Raw genomic sequence first — 24,372 nt, forward strand, 5'->3', positions numbered from 1 at the left:
AAACTTTCTTCTCTCTGAGCAAACCTCTCCGACTACCGCGAACGTAAGCTTTTTGACCTATAAAGGATCCGTAAAATCTCGCGATACGCCCCTCTCGCAGGAAAGCTGTCATGGCTGCGCCTATATAGACCACGGGGTTCTGACCTCAGGTGAGTGGGCAACGAGAATAGGCGCAGCACTTTGCTGTGCTACACCTTAGACTTCTTGCCTTTGGAGAAGAGTCTCAGGAGTTGCTTGGGCCTTAACTTTAGGGAGGTGGGTTAATACTGGGTGGCCCACCTTGGGAAGTATTATCTCCTAACAGATCTGGCGATACTGGCCGATTGTGTCACCCTCCCAATCGCAGGCCGCGTGCAAGCATCACTTTGGTTTGTTGCTTCCTCTCTTCAGCGGTTCACTTGTCCCAGTCCATATTCTTAAAGTCCGGGTTTGCTGTTGCTAAATCTTCATGATAAAAAGGATTCGTCAACGTTAAAACTTTTTCATTGAAGGCATCTCCAAAGCAATGGTAACATAAAATTCCTTTCTTTCTTTTTAAATTATTTTTACTAACACATAATGCATTATTTTCTCTGGGGTACAGGTCTGTGAATCATCAGGCTTACACATTTCACAGCACTCACCATAGCACATACCCTCCCCGGTGTCAAACCCAACCACCCTCTCCCTACCCCCGTCACCCCCCAGCAACCCTCAGTTTGTTTCAGGAGATTAAGAGTCTGTTAAGGTGTTTCTCCCTCCCCATCCCACCTTGTTTCATTTTTTTCCCTTCCCTACTCTCCACAACCTAACCCCCCTCTCAAATTCTTCATATCAAAGAGATCATATATAAAATCCCTTTCTTAAGAAACTTTGTGGGAACACTTTTCACCAGTAATTTCACTTTATTTATTTTTTAAACTCATTTATACAACGACTACTTCCAAGGTAACCTGGCTTCTCCCAGAGAAGTGGAGGAAGCCCATATTGGTAAAGTAGTTTTACTGTTATTATTATTATTATTTTTTGTCTGTTTGTTTTTTAAGATTTTATTTATTTATTTGACAGAGAGAGCACAAGTAAGCTGAGCGGCAGGCAGAGGGAGAGAGAGAAGCAGGCTCTCTGCTGAGCAGGGAGCCCTATGCAGGACTCTATGCAGGAGCCTGGAATCATGACCTGAGCCAAAGGCAGTGCTTAACCGACTGAGCCACCCTGGTGCCCCTTAGTAGTTTTACCGTTTTAATTTTTAAAGTCTCCATAGGTTCCTACTTCGGTGTCTATTAAGTTCATTTCATTTCATTAAGTAAAAATTTCTCTTTAATTTTTATTCCTTTTATAACTCCTTTCCCTACAGGAAAACAACGGCATTTCTTCTCTTTCACTCCTCCTTGAAGTGATATTGCATCAGAGACTACTTTAAAGTGATTTGAAAGTGTTTGAGTGGATAGCGCAATGAATAACAGAGCAGGTGCCATTTTTTGGAACCTCAGACAATTCAGTATTTTAGTTCCTACAAGCAGAACAATAAGGCTGTATCCTTTGGGATTTTCCAGACCAAAAGTTGTTTATTCAAACTGGAACCCAAGAAACCTTCTTTTAAGTGACTTTGGTAATGGAGTGCAGTCATCTGCTAGACATCTGTTTCAGGATGCCTTAATTTTTAAATCAGGAGGTAATTTTCAAACGAAGGGGATAGGCACTGAAACAGTCCTTACAGTCAACAGACCGCTTTGTCCTAGAAGACTGTCATTTGATTCAAAACACTCTCTTGACTCTGATAATGCACTGAAGAAGGCAGCATTTCATCATAAGGCCTCCAGTGAAGATGTGCTCACCAAGGAAACAAAACCAACCCCTGTCAACAATAAAAAGCTATCTGAGGAGTGTAGTTCTTTGAGTGATGTGTTAGATAAGTTTTCAGAACAACCTACATTTCCCAGTAGTAACTATTTTTCAGCAATGTGGATAATTGCTAAACGGATGTCTGATGACCAGAAGCGTGTTGAAAAGCAACTAATGTTTAACCACCCTGCATTTAATCAGCTGTGTGAACAAATGATGAGAGAATCCAAGATCCTGCACTATGACCACCTGCTGTTCAGTCTTCATGCTATGGTGAAGCTTGGAATTCCTCAGAACACTCTGCTGATACAGACTTTGCTGAGGGTGGTCCAGGTAAAATCAAAAAGAGGTGTAAATATCACTTTACACGGCTGGCACATCTTAAAAGAATGAGGGGGAAATAGAGATGTATCCTCCTTGGAAGAAATTATTAGTGGAATAGGTAGTTTATATTTATTTCTGCATATATATGATTTAGAGACCATAAGTTAACCAGGTCTTTCCTTCCTTTTGCTATGGAAATTTATGAAAGCTTGCACCATTTTTCTTTGCCAGAGGTGACTAATAGTAATAAACTAAAATGAGGAGAGATATCAAATATACAAGAAAAGGTTGGTTAGTTGAAGGTAAGAGACAAGAGGGGAGAACTAGTATTTATTGAGTACCTACGCTTTTTACTTATTTAATCCTTTCAGTAGCCCTGCCAGGTCAATGTTTACCTCAGTTTTGCCGATAAGGAAACAGATTTAGTGATGTTAAGCAACTTGGCTAAAGTCAAACAGCTAGTGAATTCATTTATTTATATGGTAAACATTTATTTCGTGTCAATTATGTATCAATTTACTACACTTGTCACTAGAGAGATTTAGGATACGTGATTCTTGTCCTTATAACATAAAGGAGAAGACATATTTTGTAGGCAATTGCAAAACTAACCAATGTCATTTAGTAAGTCTGACATTTGCTAGATTATAGGAACTGACCTGAGCTCAAGGGAATATAATTATGGACAATATAATGGCCACAAGAGAGCTTCTAGCACAGTGAAAGAAAATACTATCTTGTAGAAGTGTATAACCGACTTCTAACTTAGGAGAAGTTAGAAGTCCTCTTCCCCTTTATGGTGGGAAGAGGAGACAGGAGGAGGATACAGGATTAGAGTTTGAGGCAGAGATATATGCATATAGTTCGAAAACAGAATTGCCTCATGTAATCCTCAGTGTACCTTTTAAAACAGTTGCTTTCATTTTACTAGTGATTAGGAAATTTAGGCTTAGGTTAAATAACCTGCCCAAGTTTACCTTTCTGTTAATATATTTGTAGGTCTTAATTTGCTGGGTGAATTAACAAACCCCTAGTTCATGGTAGAACAAGGATTTAAGCTCAGTAGGAGATAATATCCAAGTTGAATCCAAAGAATGAGCAGCAGTTTGTGAGTGAAAAATGGATAGTGAAGGGGGTAGTATTGCAGAAGAGGATTGCCTCTCCATCCAGAAGAAAAGTTCAGCAGGTTTGGGGAGCTGAAAGTAGTTTAGTGGTGCTGAAGTATAGACTTCTGGGGTTATGTGTTTGAGGGAGTAGGGAACAAATTGTGTAATTCTGACTGGGGAGGAGCAGTTCCTGGTGTAGAAGCAAGATCTGAGGCTAGAAATGGGAGGAGGGGGATTAAATCATAAAGAGCCTTTTATGCCCTCATAAGGAGTTTGGAATTATCATATGGGCATTGGGGGATCCATTGAAGTATTTTAAGCAAAGTGTTTACATGTTCAACTTTATATTTTAGAAATGGACTGGAGGAAGGGTGAAATTGGTTAAAAGAGCCACTTTTAGATTCGAGCAAGGGAGTCCGTGTCCTCTTTGTTCTCACTGAAGCACCAGATGTGATGAAGAAATGATAGTCCGTTGAAGTAATAATTTACCTTTTAAGGGTGGACATCTCAGATTTCTAGACTCAGTGATCAGAATTAAATAATTTTTAAATTTCTTGAGGATAATCTCATATATAGTCCTATCCTTTTTCCCTCCCACAAGATTTTATTTATTTATTTACAGTCAGAGATCACAGGTAGGCAGAGAGGCAGGTGGGGAGGGGTAAGTAGGCTCCCCGGTGAGCAGAGAGCCTGATATGGGGCTCGATCCCAGGACCGTAAGATCATGACCTGAGCTGGAGGCAGAGGCTTTAACCCACTGAGCCACCCAGGCACCCCTATAGTCCTGTCCTATTATAAAATTAAGTTTTTAAGGATATGAGTTTTTAACTTTAGCTTTTTACGTTACTGTGATTTCTATATGTCCTTCATAAGAATGAATTTTTATGTGTGTGCGTTTAAACCACACAATATATCCATGTTTATTTGGTAGACTGTATTCCCTATGTAGTTATTTAGAAGTGATTATAATAAGTCACTCTCTGGTTGATAATGCTTTTACTAGATCCTGGACAGGTATCCAAATCAGCATAGCATCTTGCATTGGTCCAGTATGAGTGAATATTTGGAATCAGAATATATATATATGTATGATTGTGTCTCATTGACCTGTTGGAATGTTGTAAAGACATTTTAGCTAAAGGTGAAAGGTCAGTAAGTCATTAGTGAATTTGCCTTTTAGCCAAACAGTCTTTCTTTCACAGCAGATATTGATGGGATGTTGTGAATTGCTATGGAAACCCTCTTTTCTTTTTCTTTCAGCCTTTTCCATTTCTACTTAGTACCTGATTTTGACCTGAGACTTTGTGCCTTGTTAGTCACTCCATTTTAGCAAAAGAGCATACCTCTTTCAGCCCAAATTTCCCACCTGTGATGACAACTACTCTTGTGAGGTGTATGAATTGGTTGTGATTAAACTGTAGAGCACTAAGTAAGCTGTGTTATTACTATTCACTTTCTGAATTATGTATGCCCTTTGCCATTTCTAGAATCTAGATAAGTGCCTCAACCCAAGAGATCCGAAAGAAATCGGAGCCTGGGCTCCCCTTGATACCCAGATAGTGGTGGTAAAATGGATAGCAGATGTGGATCAGAAGATTCACAACTGAAGTTACAATTTGATGCCAGGAAAGCATATAGAGAAGTTATGCGGAGAGCTGTCTAAGGTTCTTAGGAATGGACAAATTACCCCTTGTCTTCATGCTGAGCTTGAGTCCTAAGAAGAAGTAAAAATTGTGTTTGATAAAAGTTATTTCAGAAGCAGAGGAATGCAATCCATATCAAGTGGGTATTCAGTGGTAATGGTAAATGTAAAAAATGTGTGGATAGGTAAAAGTGTGTATTGGTTATTTGGAAAATTCACTACATATGAAATTTTTTTCTCAAAGATGTTTATTATGGGCTATGAATTATTGGTTTGATACTTAATCATTTAATTGAAAGCTTCAGTGCTTTTGCTTAGGTGAGGTAGTCTACAATAGGCTTATCTGCAGTGTTTTTGTAATTTTTTCAATAGGAACGTATCAATGAGTGTGATGAGAAATGTCTTTCAGTCTTGTCAGCTATTTTAGAGGCAATGGAGCCATGTAAGAATGTGGACGTTCTTCGAGCAGGTTTGTGGTAAGCACTCTCCTGTGCTTTCTTCATGTGGCTTTCTCTACTCTGTGTATATCTCAAATAAAAAACTACAATGAAAGTTGACTTGCCTTATTTGGGTGGGGAGAGTCTTTAATACCTTATTAAACTTAAAATCCTGATTCTGGATCACTAGAAATAATGCTTCTTTTAGGGTCCACCATAAAAAAAGTATGAATGGTGTTGAATTCTAAATTGATCTTATAACTGATGTGGGCTGGGAGCACATGGACATGTATTCAGCTCATAACAGTTACTTGGGTACTTTGTGGGATTACATGATAAGGACCTGGCCCAAAAAGAGCTTGAGTTCTATAATTTATAAAATTAATGCAACTGATCTAATGTCATAGGTCAGTGAGAATAAGACTTAATTTCCTTTGTCTTTGCGGATGCATTGGGATATCTTACTATAATCTCCTGATGTAGAGTATCTTGGATTTTACATTCAAAGCTGTGTGGTAATTTTTGTTTGTTTATTTAACTCATTTTTAAAGGTAATATCCATGGGTGTCCTTTTAAAGTACTCATCATGATAGTAGAATAATGTGAGAGGAAATAGTTGGTCTTCAATCTTTAACTACTTACATTTCCTTGGGCAGGTAGATTATTTTTGTAGGGTCCATCTTCCTCGCCTAGAGGTAGGAGCTCGACCATATAACTTCTAAAATAATTCTTCTGGTTTTCAGAATTTAGGATTGTGGTATTTATTGTGTTTAATTACAGGATACTAGCTGATCAGCGAGTCTGGAAAATAGAACGTGTCTTTACATTACAAGCTCTGATAAGATGTGTTGGAAAAGATGCACCAATTGCTCTTAAAAGGAAACTGGAGGTAAACACATTTTGAATTTTCTTAAAGTGGGTAAGATTTGAAAAAAAATTTTTTTTCTTATTATCTGCTCTTAGTTCCTAGACTTTGTTGTGCTTTCAGGTTCAATTTTGCTAGAGTGAAGTAATAGAAGTAGATTTGTATTTATTTGTATATATGAATAGGTACATATTTTTAAAGATTTATTTTTTTATTTGAGAGAGAGAGACAGAGAGAATACATGTGGGAGTAAGAGGAGGGCAGAGGGAGACAGTCTTCAAGCAGACTCCTCGTTGAGTGTCAAGCCCCAACACCAGGCCCACTCTCACCACCCATGAGATCATGACCTGACCTGAAAGCAAGAGTTGGATGCTTAACCCACTGAGCCTCCCAGGTGCCCCTGTATATATAAATGTGTATATTTGACCTGTATATTTCTTTGTATATTTCATTGTATATTTCACTTTGCTCAAACTTTATCCTTTTTACTTAAAAATAAAAGTTTAATTTACTTTGCCAGAGATTATAAATTGAAGTTTGTTTTTCTTTAGATGAAAGCCTTGAGAGAATTAGACAAATTTTCTGATTTGAATAGCCAGCACATGTTTGAGGCATTAGCTGCCATGAATCACCGCTCTGTTGTTCTCCTGGATGAATGCAGTAAGATGGTCCTAGGTAAGGGGAATTTTTCTTTCATGATTTTTAGCATCTGACCTACTGTTTTGGACTGTATTTGTTTTAAAAACTTTACTGTTATACAGACAATAACTGATGATATGATTAGATCTAAATTTAATTTTGACTTTAGTTTTTTTGTGTTTGTCTTTTACAAAATGCAGTGCTATATTTTTCTAAAGAAACAAACATTTTGAGTGTAGAGTATCTTGGATTTTACATTCAAAGCTGTGTGGTAATTTTTGTTTGTTTATTTAACTCATTTTTAAAGGTAATATCCATGGGTGTCCTTTGAAAGTACTCATCAACATATTGCAGTCTTGCAGAGACCTCCGTTACCATAATTTAGATCTTTTTAAGGGAATAGCAGATTATGTGGCTACGACTATTGACATCTGGAAGTTAAAGCAAGTAAGTTTGTTAACAGTTTAGAATAAGCCTCAGAAACTTCCAAGAAGCAGATCAATTCATTTAACATTCTGGGTATTTCTGTATCAGCTTTATAGCAGTTAAGAGACCAAAATATTCCAATGTTGAAATGACTTTTGAAAGAATAGCTCCTTATCATTTCTGTCTAGGAGTTTCCTGTTAATATATTATTTAATCTTTTAACCATCTTTCTGAAAGAGAAACTATGTTGTCCAAAGTTTGTTCTTATGTTTGTTTTTTAAAAGATAGCATGATAATTTGGATAATTAGGATTATTTCTATCTTTCTATTTTTCTTTTTTTAAAAACAGATGATGTGATAGGCTTATGCATTTTGAAGTGTAAAATGTCATTACTTAGTGACCATGTCTATCTTTTATTTATGGAAAGTTGTTTTGTTTCTTCCAGAGTAAGAACCTTTAAATTTGGGGGCTGTATTAGTATTAGAAACATATAATGAAGCAGCTGGTAAAAGCTTCTTTTTGTACTGAAACAGTGGTAATTGTGTTCAGTCCCTAGGTTCACTTTACTTTGGAGGGTAAGGGGCATATTGAGTTTACCATGGAAATCAGTTTTGGAAAGAGAAATACTAATAGTGAGAGTCTCCAAGAGGGAAATGAGAAGTGAACTGGAAATTTTAATTTAATCACAGTATATTTAATCTCTGTTCTCATTTGTACAACTCAATATTGAATATAGAAATTTTTGAATTACCTCTTACATGTTTTGAATGTGGAATAGTTCAAAGTTGAGTTGGTCATTTTGAAAAACCTTAGAAAAGGTATATGTAAGGTATTTTTAATTATGATATGTTAGTCACCATACAGTATATCATTAGTTTTTGATGTAGTGTTCCAAGGTCCATTGTTTGTGTATAGCACCCAGTGCTCCCTGCAATCCATGCCCTCCTTAATACCCACCACTGGGCTAACCCATCCCCCGCCCCTCGCTGCTAAAACCTTCAGTTTGTTTCTTGTAGTCCATAGTCTGTCATGGTTCATCCCCCCCTTGGATTTTCCTCCCTTCATTTTCCCCTTCCTTCTCCCAATGTCCTCCATGCTATTTCTTATGCTCCACATATAAGTGAAACCATATGGTAATTGACTTTCTCTGCTTGACTTATTTCACTCAGCATAATCTCCTCCAGTCCCATCCATGTTGATGCAAAAGCTGGGTATTCATCCTTTCTGATGGCTGAGTAATATTCCATTGTATATTAAGGTAGTTTTTAGATCTGATGTTGTAAGAAAGGATTTATTTTTAAATGAGATGGAATTATGGAAACCATTGTATGCCCTGGTTCTCATTTATAAAAAGGGGTTGCTTATTAACTTAATATCTAATTCAGGAATTGCTGGAATGGATTTTGTGAGGAAAAGAGAATTTTTCTTTTTAGGGAATATTCTCTTCATCCAGACAGTTCTATTGCTGTTTTAATTTTTTGAGCTCTAAAAAAAATTACTGGTAGCATTCTATAATTATTAAAATGTTTTCCCTCAATTCATTCTTTTTTAAAGGTTATCTTTCTCCTCATTTTATTTGAAAACCTTGGCTTTCGACATACTGATCTGATGGACGTGTTCATGAAGAAAGTGATAGCTGATCCTGCCTCTCTAAACATGAAAAGCATTATCTGTATTCTTCATGTGTATTCTTCTCTCAATCACTTCTACAAATGCCAGACCTCAGAGTATGTATTTGTTCTTTTAAAAATTTTTTTTATTGCTGCATAACATACTTCAAGGAAAGGTTACATATTATCATAAGCTTAATACATTGTTACAAGTGAGCACATCCATGGCTGCCACCTGTATCAAGAAACAAGGCTTGGTAGTCTTTATTTGTGGAGGTTTTTTTGCTGGGTTTTTTTTTTTTGTTTGTTTGTTTGTTTGTTTTTGTTTTTTTGTTTTCTTTTTGGTCGTCTTGCTTGTTTCTTTGTTCTTTATGGTTTTATTTGTTAATTCAGCCTAGGTCTTCATTTGAAACTCTCCTACCTTATTCCCTCAGTTCCTAAGTTCATAGTTAGTTTTGACTTTGACTATCCATTTGGTCCCAAATTACTGCTTTCTATAATTTTCATTTTTAACCTTAACCTTGCATTTCTACTACTAAATACAGCAGTTCCTCAGACATGCTGGGCTCTTTCCTACCTCTGCTTTCCACCCAGAACATCTTTTCTACCTCTCTGGATCAGTTTGAGTTCACTAAAAATGAAAGAAAATATATGTAAGATGCCATTTTTGTAGAAGCGCAGACCTTGGAGATGTATTACTCAGGTTTGAAGCCCGGCTCTGCCATTCATAAGCTACTTAACTTTTGGCAAGCCACTGATCTGTGCTTGGGTTTCTTCATTTGTTAAAATGGGGAGAAGACATAAGAGTTACTCCTAATCACATTGAGTCTTTAAGAGGATTAAGTGGGTGAATCTGTGTAAAAGAGTTGTGGGGTAGCCACAGGATGACAGGAATAAACTAGACCAGTTCCGAGGGTCTCAGTGGCAGGAGTCACAGACCGTCTCCGTCATCCGTTGAGTGACTTGACTTCAGTTGCATTCTGTCCTTGGGGTTTCCATCAGGATTTGGATTTCTAAAAGAGGAGATCCGATTGAGTTTGGGTCCCACACCCTCCTTTTGGAGTATGTACCCAAAGAAGTGCTGGCCTCCAGCTGCCCACCGTAGCCTGCACTGTATTGAAGAACTTGGTTTGTGCCGCATTTCCTGTGCTTTGCCTGCTTGTTGCCTCCAGAGCCCCTGTGCTTGTCACACCTTATATGAATCTCTGGTTGAACCTTGACACAGAGCTGGGATTATTTGTCAGAAAGCCTGTGTCTGCTTCTCAGCTGGAAAGCTCTCCAGAGTCAGACCCAGATTCTTGTTATTCTGAACTTAGCACAAGACCTGGCACAGAATAGGCATCTAATGAAGGTTTCCAAGTATCCCCCAAATTCCGTCACTTTCTGTTCTCCTTGATTGGTTTTCTTCTGAGGCTGGCTCCCATGTACCTTTAGTACTTTCTTGACAGTGTCAAGTTGAGTGGTAAGTAGAACTCCAGGAACAGCCACATGGATTCCATGGTATTAGGAGAACAAACACTGGGTGGTTAATGAGTTTTTCAACTCACTGTGGCCATCCCAAGACACAGCGTGGTCCACATTGTCGCATCATGTTCCTTGTTCTTCCAGACTACTTAAGGAGTCAAGCCTTGGATTTCCAGAGGAAGGCAGTAAATGGAGGTACCAAAGGAATACTTCAGGGGAGAGAGAGAGGATGATGGTGTCTTCGGCTGCAGTGGTGGATTTTTAGAAGCAGGCTAACTCAGAGCATTTGAGAAGTTGATTAGCAGAGAGTGGTAGAAAATTTGGCTTACTTAGCACATTGTATATCCACATGTGGCACATTAATAATTTTGTTTATGTGGTGGCTCCTGGGAGAGAGGGTCTGTTAAATCCAGAGTGTGTTCCTGGGTTTGAAACCCAAGAAAGAAAACATTTTAGCTTTTCAACTGTCACTACTTCAGTTCTTTTTTTCTTCATGATCTGTACTTACCACCCCGTAGATAATCCCAGATTTGCATCTCTGGGCCTCAGTGTGCTCCTGAACTCCAGAACGTCTGTGGCTTACTTGTGGTCACCATAGATCTTCTTCTTCTTCTTTCTCTTTTCCTGCGTCCTCTTCCCTCTCCTCTTCCTCCATCAGTTATTTACTAAAAACTGTATGAAATGATTTTTAAAACCACTTTTATTTATTCATCTCATGATTAACGTGTAAAAAGCTGTACATATTTAATGGATACAACTTGTTGTACATCCTTACTCTTGCTTCATCTTTTTCTACAGACATTCTCTCCTTTGTGTCTTCCTCATCTAAATTGGTTTATTTAGCCAGAAAACCTATACCAAGTACTTGGGTACTCAGGATGAAGATGAGTAAGACACAGTCCTTTTTTTTTTTTTTTTTTTTTTTTTAAGATATTTAAGTAATCTGTACACCCAGCATGAAACTTGAACTCACAACCCCGAGATCACGAGTCACATGCCCCCCCAACCGAGCCAGCCAGGCTTCCCATGACATAGTCCTTTTTGCCAGGATTCTGTGTAATGGGTGAGGTTGGCACAGATTTTGGTAGTTAAAGACAGCATGAAAATTGGAGTGATAGATTTTATGCAGAATATATGACAGTAGAGGAAGGATGCTCCAGGACGCTAGCGTGGTGATGTGCAGCTACCTCCAAGCAGTGCTGCCTGGAGGAGGTGGTACCTGAGCAGATCCTCAAAGGTGGGGAGATAGGAGGCAACCATAGACAGATAAGCAGGAAAGAAGATTCTGAGCAGAAGCGACACCATATTCAAGTCAGGGAGCAAAGAACAGCAGAGCATGTGCAGGGAAGGATGTAAAGTTGAGTGTTAACTAAAGCAGGAGATATAGAAGTGGGATGAGAAGATCCGAGAGGTGATTACCCCCCCAGTCTCCAAAGACGGTCCTCTGCCGCCTACCCTTTCTGGCCTCACTGCTGTCTCTGGGGCCTGTTCCCTTCTTCCCCTAGTAACTCCCACAGTCCTGCTCTAGCCTATCACAGCCTCCCACTCCGTCCCTCAGCCATCCGCTGCTGCCCATGGGACCTCCCAGCTGACCTGAGGCCATTTCCTGTATAGCCTCGTCGTGCACAAGGGCTCACTGCATCTTTTCCACGTCCTGAAATTCTCCTTATCCGCAAAGCTGCTCTGTCTCCTTCCTTTCCTGTGTGCCATCACTGTCCTTTGCATGTCGTTCGTTTTTTTCTTCCAGAACTGTAGATAGCTTATGTCCTAAGCTCAGGTACCACCTCCTCCAGGCAACACTGCTTGGAGGTAGCCGCACATCACCAGGCTAGCGTCCTGGAGCATCCTTCCTCTACTGTCATATATTCTGCATAAAATCTATCACTCAGAGCCTGTCTGTGCCATTTATTATCATGTCACCCTGAGCAAGAGACCCCGCGTAATTGGATCTTCGCTCTCTTCATCCATGCTTAACTGCCGTGCCATACTGTAGAGCATTAGTTCTGCATGGTAGGATTAGGCTGGAAGTTCTTTTAACTCAGAATATTTATAGCTACAGAATTTTAATTGCTGGTAAAACTGGGAGTGTTCCAGACCTTACAGACATACTCATGGTAAAAATTCAGGAGAATGATTAGAAGGCTCTGGAGCCTGACAACTTGCATTCCAATGCTGTCTCTGCTTCTTCCTGCTGGTTGTTCTTGGACAAGTTCCTCAGCCTCTCTGAACCTGTTTACTCATCTTTATTATGAGAAGAATACCTACCCATAAAGTGTTAATAGTAATTAAATGGGTCACAGCCTATGAAGTATTTACTCTGTACAAGACATGTAGCAGTAGCCAACTAAGATTTATTGAGAACCTATATTTATTGTGAGATAGGCACCTGACCTCAAGGACATGCGGATACTACCAGTCTGATTTTCTCACTTCCTTTCTTTGGACTCCTTAAAGCCATGGGTTCTCTGACACCCCACTTTCCCTACCATAACCTGGTTTTCTATTTATATTTGAAAGCTGACTTTTCTTTGTTCCCTCGAAGGTTCCAAGAAGTTATGGTTAATTCTCTGACCGGTTATCTTCACAACATCTCTTCTGAAAATCTACTGAATGCTGTGTGTTCATTTTGCTTGATGAACCATTTCCCCATGGCCCTTATTAATCCACTTCTCCAAAAGGATGTCATCAAGGAGCTGCTGATACCAGGTATGATGTCAGCATACGGTCGTGACTGAAATAAGGCAGTCCCACTAGCTAGCTTCCTTGTGATTCTGAATGGGGTCATTGTTAGAGCAGAGTTAGTTAAAACATGCAGATACTACTGAGGAAAGGACCCAAAATGGTGAAGTCAGAGGTCGGTGCTTCAAGCCGGCAAACCTATGCAGCCTCCTTTAATGACCGACTCTTAGGTATAGAAGGCAAGGATCAGAAACACATCCCCATTGTTCCTTTTATTTGTACCGTCTGCACCTGTGCAAAGGCCGCGTGTTCACCATGTTCTTTATGCCTCGATCGGAGGCGTTTGTATTTCCTAATCCTTACATACCACCTTTGGAGCTGAGTTCAAGTCAGTTTTTGCAGCCCTAATCACTTTGTCACTCCTGGCCTGTAATGAGGACACAAGCTTTTAGATCAAGCATTCAGATAGTTTCCACAGTAGTGAACTTAACTTACTCTTAGAACGAAATTAATTGTTGACTTTGGGTCTTTACAAAGAAAAGCAATATCTGGCTGGATGTACAAAATTCAGTAATGGGTCTGAGAATAGAGACGTTTAAATTCTTTTACAAACAATGTTAGGAAATTCCAGAGTCAACTTGTGAAGCAGGAATAGCACGTGCTGATTTTTTAAGGCAGTGACAGTGGGGGAAACAGCTCTAAAACCCAGGAAACATGGATTTGAGTCCCAGCTTGGCCTTTGGTTAATCATAAGGCATTTGAACCTTCCTGGGCATTGCTCATCATTCAGTGAAGAGTTTACACTAAGTCACCTACAAAGAGCTTCTAAACTTTAAAGCATTATCAAATACCGGGCACCGGTGTAGGCTCTGTGGGGACTAGGGAGACACACAGGTTCCTCCTGAGAAGAATCATCATTAGCAATATAGGTACATTAATGCAATGTCTTAAGCTTAACATTAATATTTCTTCTTAACTGTATATTTTTCTTTCTCCCTTTTTTTTAAGGTGACGAGAGCAATGCTCACAAGCTTCGTATTTTGGCTGCTTGCCTAAAACTGGATATTCCATGTCAGAAGGCCATAGACTTCGACCTGCCACCACGGTCATCCACGACATATCAAAATGTGAAGGTGGCAGACGGGCTAAGTAGCCTTCTGGGAGAAGGATACTTCTCAAAAGACATACAGTTGCCACATAATTATCATATCGGTATGGGGGTCTCTGTGATTTTCCTCTATTGTATTTTACTTCTTTTCCTTTATTTTGGGCAAAGATGAAGAGTCTTCCATGGCAGGTTAGTGGAGTGTTGGCTCTGGAGTTGGACTGCCAGGTTGGGAGTCTTGCTCTGTACGTGCCAGTGATGTGTTCGCGAGGTGCTTACCTCCTTCCCTTGTCCATAAACTGGCAGTAAGCGTCGTGGAACCTCATACAGTTCCCGTGATGAATAAATGAGATGATGCGTGTAAACTCCAGGCTGGAGTTTGGCACATCGTAAGCTCATCATATGTTGTGTCTGATGCCATTATCATTATTGGTAGCGTTAGTATATATTTTGAAACTGAATATCACTTTGAGCAATGTTTGAAAAATTAATTGTTTTCTTTCAGATTTTGAAGTCAGAATGGATATTAACAGGAGTCAAGTGCTTCCGTTTTCCGACGCAGTAACTTCTGCTGCAGATATTCAAAGGTTGCTGACATACATTCATTTGCTGAGCTTTCTGAATTTAATTCTCAAAGACTTCATATTAAGTAGCAGTAACAATACTAAGACCTGTTTCTGCAGAGCTTGTGATATACCAAGAGACTTCTCCTCCATTAATCTACTGCATAGGTGTAAATGCAGACGTTCCTTAAAGACAGTGGACTGGAGTTGAGCCATGTAATGAACTAGGCAGTTTTTACAGATTGGGTTTTAAAGCCGAGTACCACAGTAAAACAACGTTTACATGCTTGAAACTATGGGTGCGGATGCTTCAGGTCCCGTTGCACACACCGCGTGTTCAGTCTTTGTGGAAAGGCACTAGTAGGCCCTGCGGGGCACACAAAGATGAGTCAGACATGGATTGTGACCCCAAGGAACTTCTGTCCTCATTGCTTCGTAGGATGTGCACATAACTACAGTAGAGAGAGGCAGAAAACGCTGGAAACCTGTAAGGCTTCACACTCTGTCCGCTCATGCCTTTCCATTCTCTTCCAACTCTGTGACCTTTACCCCTTTTCTGAATTCATCTAGCTTGTTCCTCGGCCATCTTTTTCACTGTGACCCTCCCTATGCACGTTACCCCTCTCCCCCTGAAAGAAAGGCTTTCTCCCAGACCTCTATGAAAGATTATTTTTCGTTTTCAGGTACTGGGCCTAATAATACAGTAGCTCTCGGCCTAAAGTACTGAGGCGAAGTGAGGAAATAATGAGCATTCCTTTAAAAAATGACATTTCTTTTATGCTTTCTCAGATAACAGCCAAAGTCTAACAGAAGACAGTAGCGATACAAAGGTCTTGTTTTCCCTCCGACCAACTTAATCTTTCCAAAAGGCCAAGAACAATGAAAAAACAAATTACACCTTCCACGTTTCGTTAACGTACAGATTTTATCATTTTAACAGTCTCGCCTTTCTCTTAGTGTTTTCTTCTTTGTATTTGCTCTCTCCTTTCTGGTTTTTAAATGCTTCTCTCTCGGGGAGACAGTATGTACCACAAGAGCATTTGCCATTTGGTTTATTTACATCAGTACTTCTAGTAGCATAAATAATTATATTTAGATCAGAGATTAACGCTACACAGGAAGGCCATAAAATGCTTTCTTATTTGGATATTTTGCTCATCAAGAATATAGCCATTCTTAAAGATGGTTGAGAGATAATCATGTAAAGCATTATTAAAAGCTTTTGGTTTCTGTAGCCTTCATATACTGGAGTATTTGCAGAGGCCAAGTAACAAGGAGGTGGAGGCAGTTGGGTAGGAGGGAACGGTGACAACTGTGGTCAGCAGAGAACTCAATTTTGAAATCTCCAAAGAGGAATGCAGCTCGATTGTAGATGTAATCTCATTAGTAATGGGTCTCCTTTTGTGCATTTTCATTTTCAGAGTAGCTGTACTGTGTGTTCCTAGATCTGCTTACTGTTTGGATTTAGCCCATCCCAGAGGATTCCTTGCTATGAAATTGCGACATTTGAAAATAATGGGTTTTCACGTAATCTTGGTAAGAAAAAAATGCAAACGAAATACTTTTCTGTTACTGATGTCCATTCTGCTGGGGATTTTGTGGTTGAGCTTGGTTATGAGGACTCTAGAGGAATTGTCGGCAGTGTTGGAGTAAGTACCTTAGTTATTTTTTCTTTGGAAAAGAACATTTCTGTGCATGAGTGGTTCCTGCTCAGCGGATAACTATTATTTACTAGGAGTTTTATAAGTGCAACGTTTGGTAAATTTTATTCCTTTTTGTTAAGAGGAAAATGTAAATAATTTGTTTTCTTATTTAACTTAAGACCCATGACATGATACTCAATTTCCAGAGTTTCTTGAGCAAGGGAAGTAAAGATGTGAATTAAAGCTTTGTGTGATCAGGGGCTGGTGTGAGGCTGTTGTCAGGTGGTTGTCACTGGAAAAAGTTAGATGGGCGTGAGAAGAGAGTTCTTTCTCCTCCTTCTCACACCTCATTTTGATTCTGAGCTCTGCAGCTTTGCTAGGCCAGCCTTTCCAGATGTCTCTGTGTGGAGCAAGAACCTTTGAATGAATCTATCTACATATATATTTCTATTTCTCTGTCTGTGTGTCTGTCTAAAGGCCACTCACTTGGTCTTGCACATAAGGTGAAGTGTGAAATTCTCATCTTCATTATGGTACTTCTGTATCCAAACGTGGATTACGTGCAGATTATTGAGGTTACGATGGCATGTTTCTCTTAATGGGCTACTATTTAAGACTTTTTCCCTTAATGGATATTATATGGATTCTCAGGAAGATTATCCCAAGAAAAGAGTTTTTGCACCCATTAGAGGGCCTTTAAAGTTTTTAGAATTTTCACTGGTAGAGCTTTCTTCAATCCTAGCACATAGTCATACTAAACCTTTAAAATATGAATAATTTATAAGATAACACTTGTTTTTTAAGTTTTTTATTATTATTTTTAAAAAATTTATTTGTATGTTTGTTGGGAGGAGAGAGAGAGAGCACAAGTAGGGAGAGCAGCAGGCAGAGGAAGAAGCAGGTCCCCGGCAGAGCAAGGAGCCTGATGAGGGACTTGACCCCAGGACCCTGGAATCATGACCTGAGCCAAAGGCAGATGCTTAACTGACTGAGCTACCCAGGTGTCCCGACACTTGTTTTTTTAAATTAACATATAATGTATTACTTGTTTCAGGGGTACAGGTCTGTGAATCATCAGTCTTACACACTTCACAGCACTGACCATAGCACATGCCCCCACCCAGTGTCCATCATCCAGCCACCCAGCCGTCTACCACCCCAATCCTCCCACTCCCCTCCCCTCCAGCAACCCTCAGTTTGTTTCCCGAGATTGAGAGTCTCTTATGGTCTGTCTCCCTCTCTGGTTTCATCTTGTTTCATTTTCCCCTCCCTTCCCCTATGATCCCCTGTCTTGTTTCCTAAATTCCTCATATCAGTGAGGTCATATGATAATTGTCTTTCTCTGATTGACTTACTTTGCTTAGCATAATATCTTCTAGTTCCATTCACATCATTGTAAATGGCAAGATTTTAGATTTTTCTTTGATGGCTGCATAGTATTCCATTTTATATATATTCCACATATTCTTTATCCATTCATGTGTTGATAGACATCTAGGCTCTTTCCATAGTTTGCCTATCATGGACATTGCTGCTGTAAACATGCGGGTGCACGTAACATATCCGATAAAGGGCTTGTAACCAAAATCTATAAAGAACTTACCACCCAAATTTAACACCCAAAGAACAAATAATCCAATCAAAAAATGGGCAGAGGACATGAACAGACATTTCTGCAAAAAAAAACATCGAAATGGCCAACAGACACATGAAAATTTGCTCCGCATCACTCGGCATCGGGGAAATACAAATCAAAACCACAATGAGATACCACCTCACACCAGTCAGAATGGCTAAAATTAATCAGTCAGGAAAGGACAGGCGTTGGCGAGGATGAAGAGAAAGGGCAACCCTCCTATACTGTTGGTGGGAAGTAGGCTGATGCAGCCACTCTGGAAAAGAGTGTGGAGGCTCCTCAAAAAGTTGAAAATAGAATTACTCTACAACCCAGCAGTTGCACTACTGGGTATTTACCCTGAAGATACAAATGTAGTGATAACACTTGTTTTTTTTTTTTTTTTTAAAGTTGGCTTGATGTTACTTTGATATGCTTGGATCTCAAAACTAGTTTTTATTTTACATGTCATTGTCTTCTTGCAAACTGATGATTTTCCCCTTTCTTTGGTAAGGTCTATAATTGGGAGGTGGAAAGGCTGGAGAAGAAGGATGTAATCACATTTTTGAAGACCAAACTCTACTCAACTGAAGCTTTTCTTACTGCTGATGTAAATCTGCAAAGCACGTGTTAAAGTCAAAGCAGCCTTTTCATATTAGCAGACATAAGTTTGTAAAAGAATTTTAATAAAGACTACAGTTCAGTTGTCAATGGAATTCACCTGACTGCTCAACATAGCAGAACGTGATGCTTCAGTTCACCATTAAAATCAGCTTTAAGAGTGGAAGAAATGTTCTTGGCATTTTTGAAGGTGACCCCAGAAGGGTCACTTTTCCAATCATACCTATTCTTTCTAGGTCCCAGATAGTTGACAGATTCGTGGGCTGTAGGTTTTACTTTTGCTTTTTAGCTTTCATGCATTAAACACTGGTTCCTTAGTTGTGATGGGCTGCGGCTGAGGTATTCAAGACCTTGGGCGGGTCTTGTGTTCAAAATCTGTACATCTGCACTCTTACCATAAGCTGTTCTGGGACTCGGGCATTGACCACATTTTTCAGTGTTGACCATGTGGGCAGTTTAGCCAAGTGCTTGAACTGCAGCGTGTGTTAAGAAGAAATGGAAGTAGCATGTGCAGAATGGGTGTGGGTCAGGCGTCTGCATAGGCAACAGGCACTTGAGATGGAAGTGGTTCGTGGGCCACGCTGAGAGATGCACAGAAGAGACCGTGCAGAGATGTCAGGGAGTCCAACTTTATTAGGCTTCGGATTGCTAACATCACTTTGGCCATTGCTGAGATCATTCCTTTGCCCTTTCCATTTCCCACCATTTCATGAAGTCTTTTAGATTAAATATATAGCTGAACTATGTTGTGAGTCAGGCCTGAGGACTGTTTTTCAATTGTTTATTAATTCTTTTATTGAAATATTAGTTCATATCTGCGGTATAGCTGTCTACCTAGCGTTTGACTCACTGTGGACACAGTGAGTTTCGCTTATGAATCCTGAGTGCCATATTAAGTTGGTATGATTTTACGTCCTTGCAAGAGACTGGATGTGTATGTCCCCACCTCTGAATTCATATGTTGAAACCTAAGCCCCAGGTGACGGTATTTGAGGTAGAGCATTGGGAGGTGATTAGTCCACGAAGGTGAAGCCCTCATGAAATCTAGTACTCCTCTTATAAAAGACCCCAGGGAGCTCCCTTGTTGCTTCTACCATGTGAGGACACAGTGAGATGACCACTTGCGAGTCAGGAAGAGGGCCCCCACCAGACACTGAGTCTGCCAGAGCCTTGATCTTGGACTTGCCAGAGTCCAGAACTGTGAGAAATAAATTATTGTTGATAAGCCACTGAATTGATGGGATTCTGTTAACATCAGCCCAGATGAACTAAGATACCCCAAATACACAGACCTCGACACTTTGCTCTCCGCCAAACCCAGCGAAGTACTCACCTGTGCTCTCTTTGTTACCTTAATTAACTATGGAGGTGTAGCTGCGAGTAGGATCCTCTGGGGGGCCTCATTTCCTTATCTCTAATAGGATAAATTATTTGCCACGACTATGCAGGTAATAGGGCAGGGCTGGAGCGTGAACCCAAGCTGAATCAGGCTTAAGAGAGACTTGAACCCTGGGTCAGTCATAAAAAACCTCCAGCATAGGACTATTCAACTGTCAGAGATTTTACCCGTTTATCCAACCTGCATTTAGAAAAGGTTGGGGCCCGTATCATTCCATCCTCTACTGCCCTTTGGCTTGGGTCTCAGGAAATCTGGATTCTGGTTCCGTATTGGACAGCACTGAGCTTTGTGTCTTTGGTCAAATGATTCAATCCTTAGAAGCTTCAGAATGAGAATTAAAAATATTAAAGAAATGAAGATTCATTCTTTGAATATCATGTATCTGTTGCTTCTAGTGGCTAATTATGGCTCATGGTCAAAAGGTTGGACAGTTTCTGGAAGACTTGTAACTAGCTTTTGGGGAAGTACTTTCTTTGCATTTGTATCAGTTGGCATGGCAGATAAAAAATCACATTCCTCTTTTACACTAGTATTACTAGAATCAGTATTCTTTATTGTGAGACTCCAGGTACAACAAAGGGAAACAGCTTAATAATATATGTCTTATCAGAATAGAGAAATTTAGGGCACCTGGGTGGCTCAGTGGGTTAAGCCGCTGCCTTCAGCTCAGGTCATGATCTCAGGGTCCTGGGATCGAGTCCCGCATCAGGCTCTCTGCTCAGCAGGGAGCCTGCTTCCCTCTCTCTCTGCCTGCCTCTCCATCTACTTGTGATTTCTCTCTGTCAAATAAGTAAATAAAATCTTTAAAAAAAAAAAGAATAGAGAAATTTATTCCTCCAGGAGACTATTCATATATTTTCCTTTTCTGGTATTCATTCAATTGACTTAAACAAAACAAAACCAAACCCAAGCACACAGCCCCAGTTTGATTTCTCAGACCTATTTCTCATTCAGTGAGAGAGGATCAATGAAATGGGAGTTTATAAATCCAAATTCTGACAACTCTTGATCAAGTCACAACATACTTGGTATCTTAGTACCACTATCTCCACGCTGTAGAAATGATGAAACTAGCCCATTTTACTGTATCAACCAAAGAAGAGACCGAATGTGAAAGATGGAAGTTGATGGGTTTAGATACACAGCTTGCTTCTGATGCGGTCTGTGGCAAGAAGTGAGCCAGCCACCTTGTGAAAGAAATTAGGTGTCGGGAAAAGACTTCAACTTCATTTCTGTCTAAATCTGTGTTCTGAGTCATGTGTGTGTGGAGCAGTGTTAAGATTATTTTTTTTTTTTTTAGTCTTGAACTTCTTTAAAATGTCTACATAGGTTATAATTACATCAAGTATACACAAAGGTAAACATCAAGTCAAGGGGAAAGATAGATTTTTTAAAGATATTTATTTATTTGACACAGGAGAGAGACAGGGAGAGAGGGAACACAAGCAGGAGGTGTGGGAGAGGGAGAAGCAGGCTTCCCACTGAGCAGGGAACCTAATGTCATGTGAGGCTCCATCCCAGGACCCTGAGATCATAACCTGAGCTGAAGGCAGACGCTTAACCTACTGAACCACTCAGGCGCCCCAAGATGGTATATTTTTGACAAATATTTAAAGAGATCCTGTAAGTTGATAAGAAACACTAATGTAACAAAAGAAAAATGAGTAAAGAACTGATCAACACAAACTTCAGTCTACTACTAATGAAAACCATGCACATTCAAAAAAATGAGATATGTTTGTCTTTTAAAATAGCAGTGGTGTTTTTTTTTCCCCTTCCTTTTAAGAATTCCAGTACTGCTGAAGAAGGTGTAATGAGGTAGGCACTTGCATATGCCCCTGGTAGAACGTGAACACCTTTCTGGAATACATTTTCCCCTCCCCTCCCCCCATATTAAAAAAAAAAAATCTTTATTGTATAACTGACAATGAACTGCATATATTTAAAGTGTAGTTTGATACATTCTAACATTTTACATATAAAGTATCCATGAAAACATCCCCACAATCAAGATAATGAACCTCCCCACCACCCCTAAAAGTTACCTCCCTCTTTGCCTTTCCCTTTGTTCCCTGGAAACCACTGGTCTGTTTTTTTGTCACCATGGAATGTTCTTTGGCTGTATGCATCCAGAGTCTTGGAAATATTGATATCTATTGATATTGACCAGTAATTAGATTTTTAATGATCTTGTGCCTATATGCATACATAGTACATACTTGATAAATATTTGTATTACTCCTGCATTGTAAGGATCCTTATCACTCCATTGGTGGGGTATTTCACTGCATAGGAGCCAGACATTGAAAATTACGTGTGTTCATCATTACTGGAATATATATATTTTCTATGCCTTTGCTACTCTGAGTACGGTCCAAGACCAGGAGTGTCAGATCATCTGGGAGGTTGTTAGAAATGTAGAATCTTGGGGCCCATCTCAAGACCCTTTAACCAGAACCTGTACTGTAACAATCCCAGGTGATTTGTATGCTCATTAAAATCTGAGAAACACTGTCCTAAGACATCATTTTAATATTTGTAAAATTTCTGGATGTGCCATAATGTACTTGATGTGGGGAAAACCCTACAATTATATTAAATGGAAAAACAAATACCAACTCCATATACTAGGATTTAAATTTTATTAAAAAAAATACAGCTTATTTAATGCATAGATGTGCATAAAACGACAGGAAAGAAAAGGATAAAGATGGAGAGAGTGATGTTTCTGAATAGAATTGTGATTTTTATCCACATTTTTAATATTTTCAGAAATGAATAATTAGAAAACAAATCATTAATTGATCTCAATTCATTCCTAAGGCTTGATTCTCCAAACAGCATTGTAGTAATTAGTGATAACCATGAAGAGCTTACTTAATGTATTCCCAGAATCATGGGTGATATGAAGAAGTTAAGACAGCGATCCTCTCAAGTTGCTTAACAAGATAAGATGCCATTATTGTTTGCCAAAAGATAACCTGATATGTGAAAAGGCTCCAAGCAAAAGGGAAGAGGAAGTCTGAGGGGTCACGGGGTTGGGTTTTCAGAGCTGACTGTACAGAGGAGAGTGAGTATGATTTGGTAACATACACAGGGAGACCATAGATAATCTGAACATTTCTTGCAGGTATTTTATGAGATGGAACAGCAGCGGTGGTGGTACATGTGATAAATTCTGAGAACTAAATTTTAAAAGGGAAAGGAGCCAAGAAATTATCCTCTGCTTAGAATGTTAATGTAGTAAGTAAATAAATTTACTTTACTGTGAAATCTTGTTCTCCATGTGATAATGTGGCTCTCGCTACTCCATTCCAAGCCCGACCTTTACGTCATGGTGCACATAGAAAATGAAGTGTTTTCATAACACTAAACTAAAGAGTATTTTGAGTGTTTATTTGGCACTTAGTAGAACAAAATATTGTCTTCATATGCTATAATAAGGATGACAGTCAGTAAAACCCAAAGTATTACAGAAGATTTTAAATATTGATATTGTGTAAAATTCCCAAATATTTAAAAAATATTTTAATGAGAAACTTGATCTTGCTCTCTAGATCTTGCTCTCTAGACGTAACTGTTAAATATTAAATTGCATGCTTGAAATGGCTATATCCAGTTCCCGATCAAGGTATTTTAATGATGAGGTCTTCGAATTCTTGGTCGTCACCATTGACAAGAAACTTTGTTTACATAAGTAGCTGATGAAACAATTTTAAACCATTTTTGAAACCATTCAAAAATTGAAGATTTCGTTTAGGGCCTAACAGCTCTTCTTGTTCTGTCATTGACAAATGCGATGTAGATTTTTTTGTGTGATAATACAAATGGGTTTGAAATGCATGGAATTTTTTCATCTCAAGTATTTCTAAATATTTGAGGTACATGTAAAACCAGGGGGCAGTGTACATGGATAGCCTTAGTGGGTCTTACTAACATGATGTATGTCTCTAATTTTGAGTGGAAGTCTTTAGAGCAAAATTCAGAAAGTGTTTTAAAAAGATATCCTGGGGTGCCTGGGTGGCTCAGTGGGTTAAAGCCTCTGCCTTCAGCTCAGGTCATGATCCCGGGATCCTCGGATGGAGCCCACATCGGGCTCTCTGCTCAGCAGGGCCTGCTTCCTCCTCTCTCTCTGCCTGCCTCTCTGCCTACTTGTGATCTCTGTCTGTCAAATAAATAAATAAATAATCCTTTAAAAAATAAATAAAAAGGTATCCTATTTTTGGCTCCACGATAGTGAAGTTCTGATTGTGTGTGTGTGTGTGTGTGTGTGTGTGTGTGTTGTTACAGCAGTCACCCTGCAACTAGTTTGGATGTCTCTAAGTAAACAGAGATAAGTCAACAGAAGAGATTTTAGGGCATATACCTCGAGCTGTTCTTGTGAGGATGTGGCCGTCCCCAAATCCAGCTGT

The 24,372-nt window shown here is 39.4% G+C and overlaps 1 protein-coding gene across 2 annotated transcripts; it reads left to right on the top strand.

The window, feature by feature from the left end:
- The first annotated feature begins 70 nt into the window (after positions 1 to 70).
- On the top strand, positions 71 to 24,129 carry FASTKD2 (FAST kinase domains 2). 2 transcript variants are annotated; one of them, XM_059393309.1, is made up of 13 exons: positions 93 to 149; positions 391 to 508; positions 1,334 to 2,154; positions 5,266 to 5,369; positions 6,111 to 6,219; positions 6,747 to 6,870; positions 7,142 to 7,281; positions 8,816 to 8,988; positions 12,878 to 13,041; positions 14,023 to 14,226; positions 14,625 to 14,706; positions 16,104 to 16,218; positions 18,455 to 24,129. In XM_059393309.1, exons 3-13 carry the CDS (start codon positions 1,432 to 1,434, stop codon positions 18,572 to 18,574), a joined length of 2,058 nt encoding a protein of 685 aa, XP_059249292.1. In that variant the 5' UTR covers positions 93 to 149; positions 391 to 508; positions 1,334 to 1,431; the 3' UTR covers positions 18,575 to 24,129. The 2 variants fall into 2 exon arrangements, with proteins under 2 accessions (XP_059249291.1, XP_059249292.1); XM_059393308.1 differs by lacking the exon at positions 391 to 508 and having other exon boundaries at positions 71 to 149.
- Positions 24,130 to 24,372: the final 243 nt, after the last annotated feature.

The sequence above is a fragment of the Mustela nigripes genome, chromosome 3, assembly GCF_022355385.1.
Source record: "Mustela nigripes isolate SB6536 chromosome 3, MUSNIG.SB6536, whole genome shotgun sequence".
NCBI lineage: Eukaryota > Metazoa > Chordata > Mammalia > Carnivora > Mustelidae > Mustela > Mustela nigripes.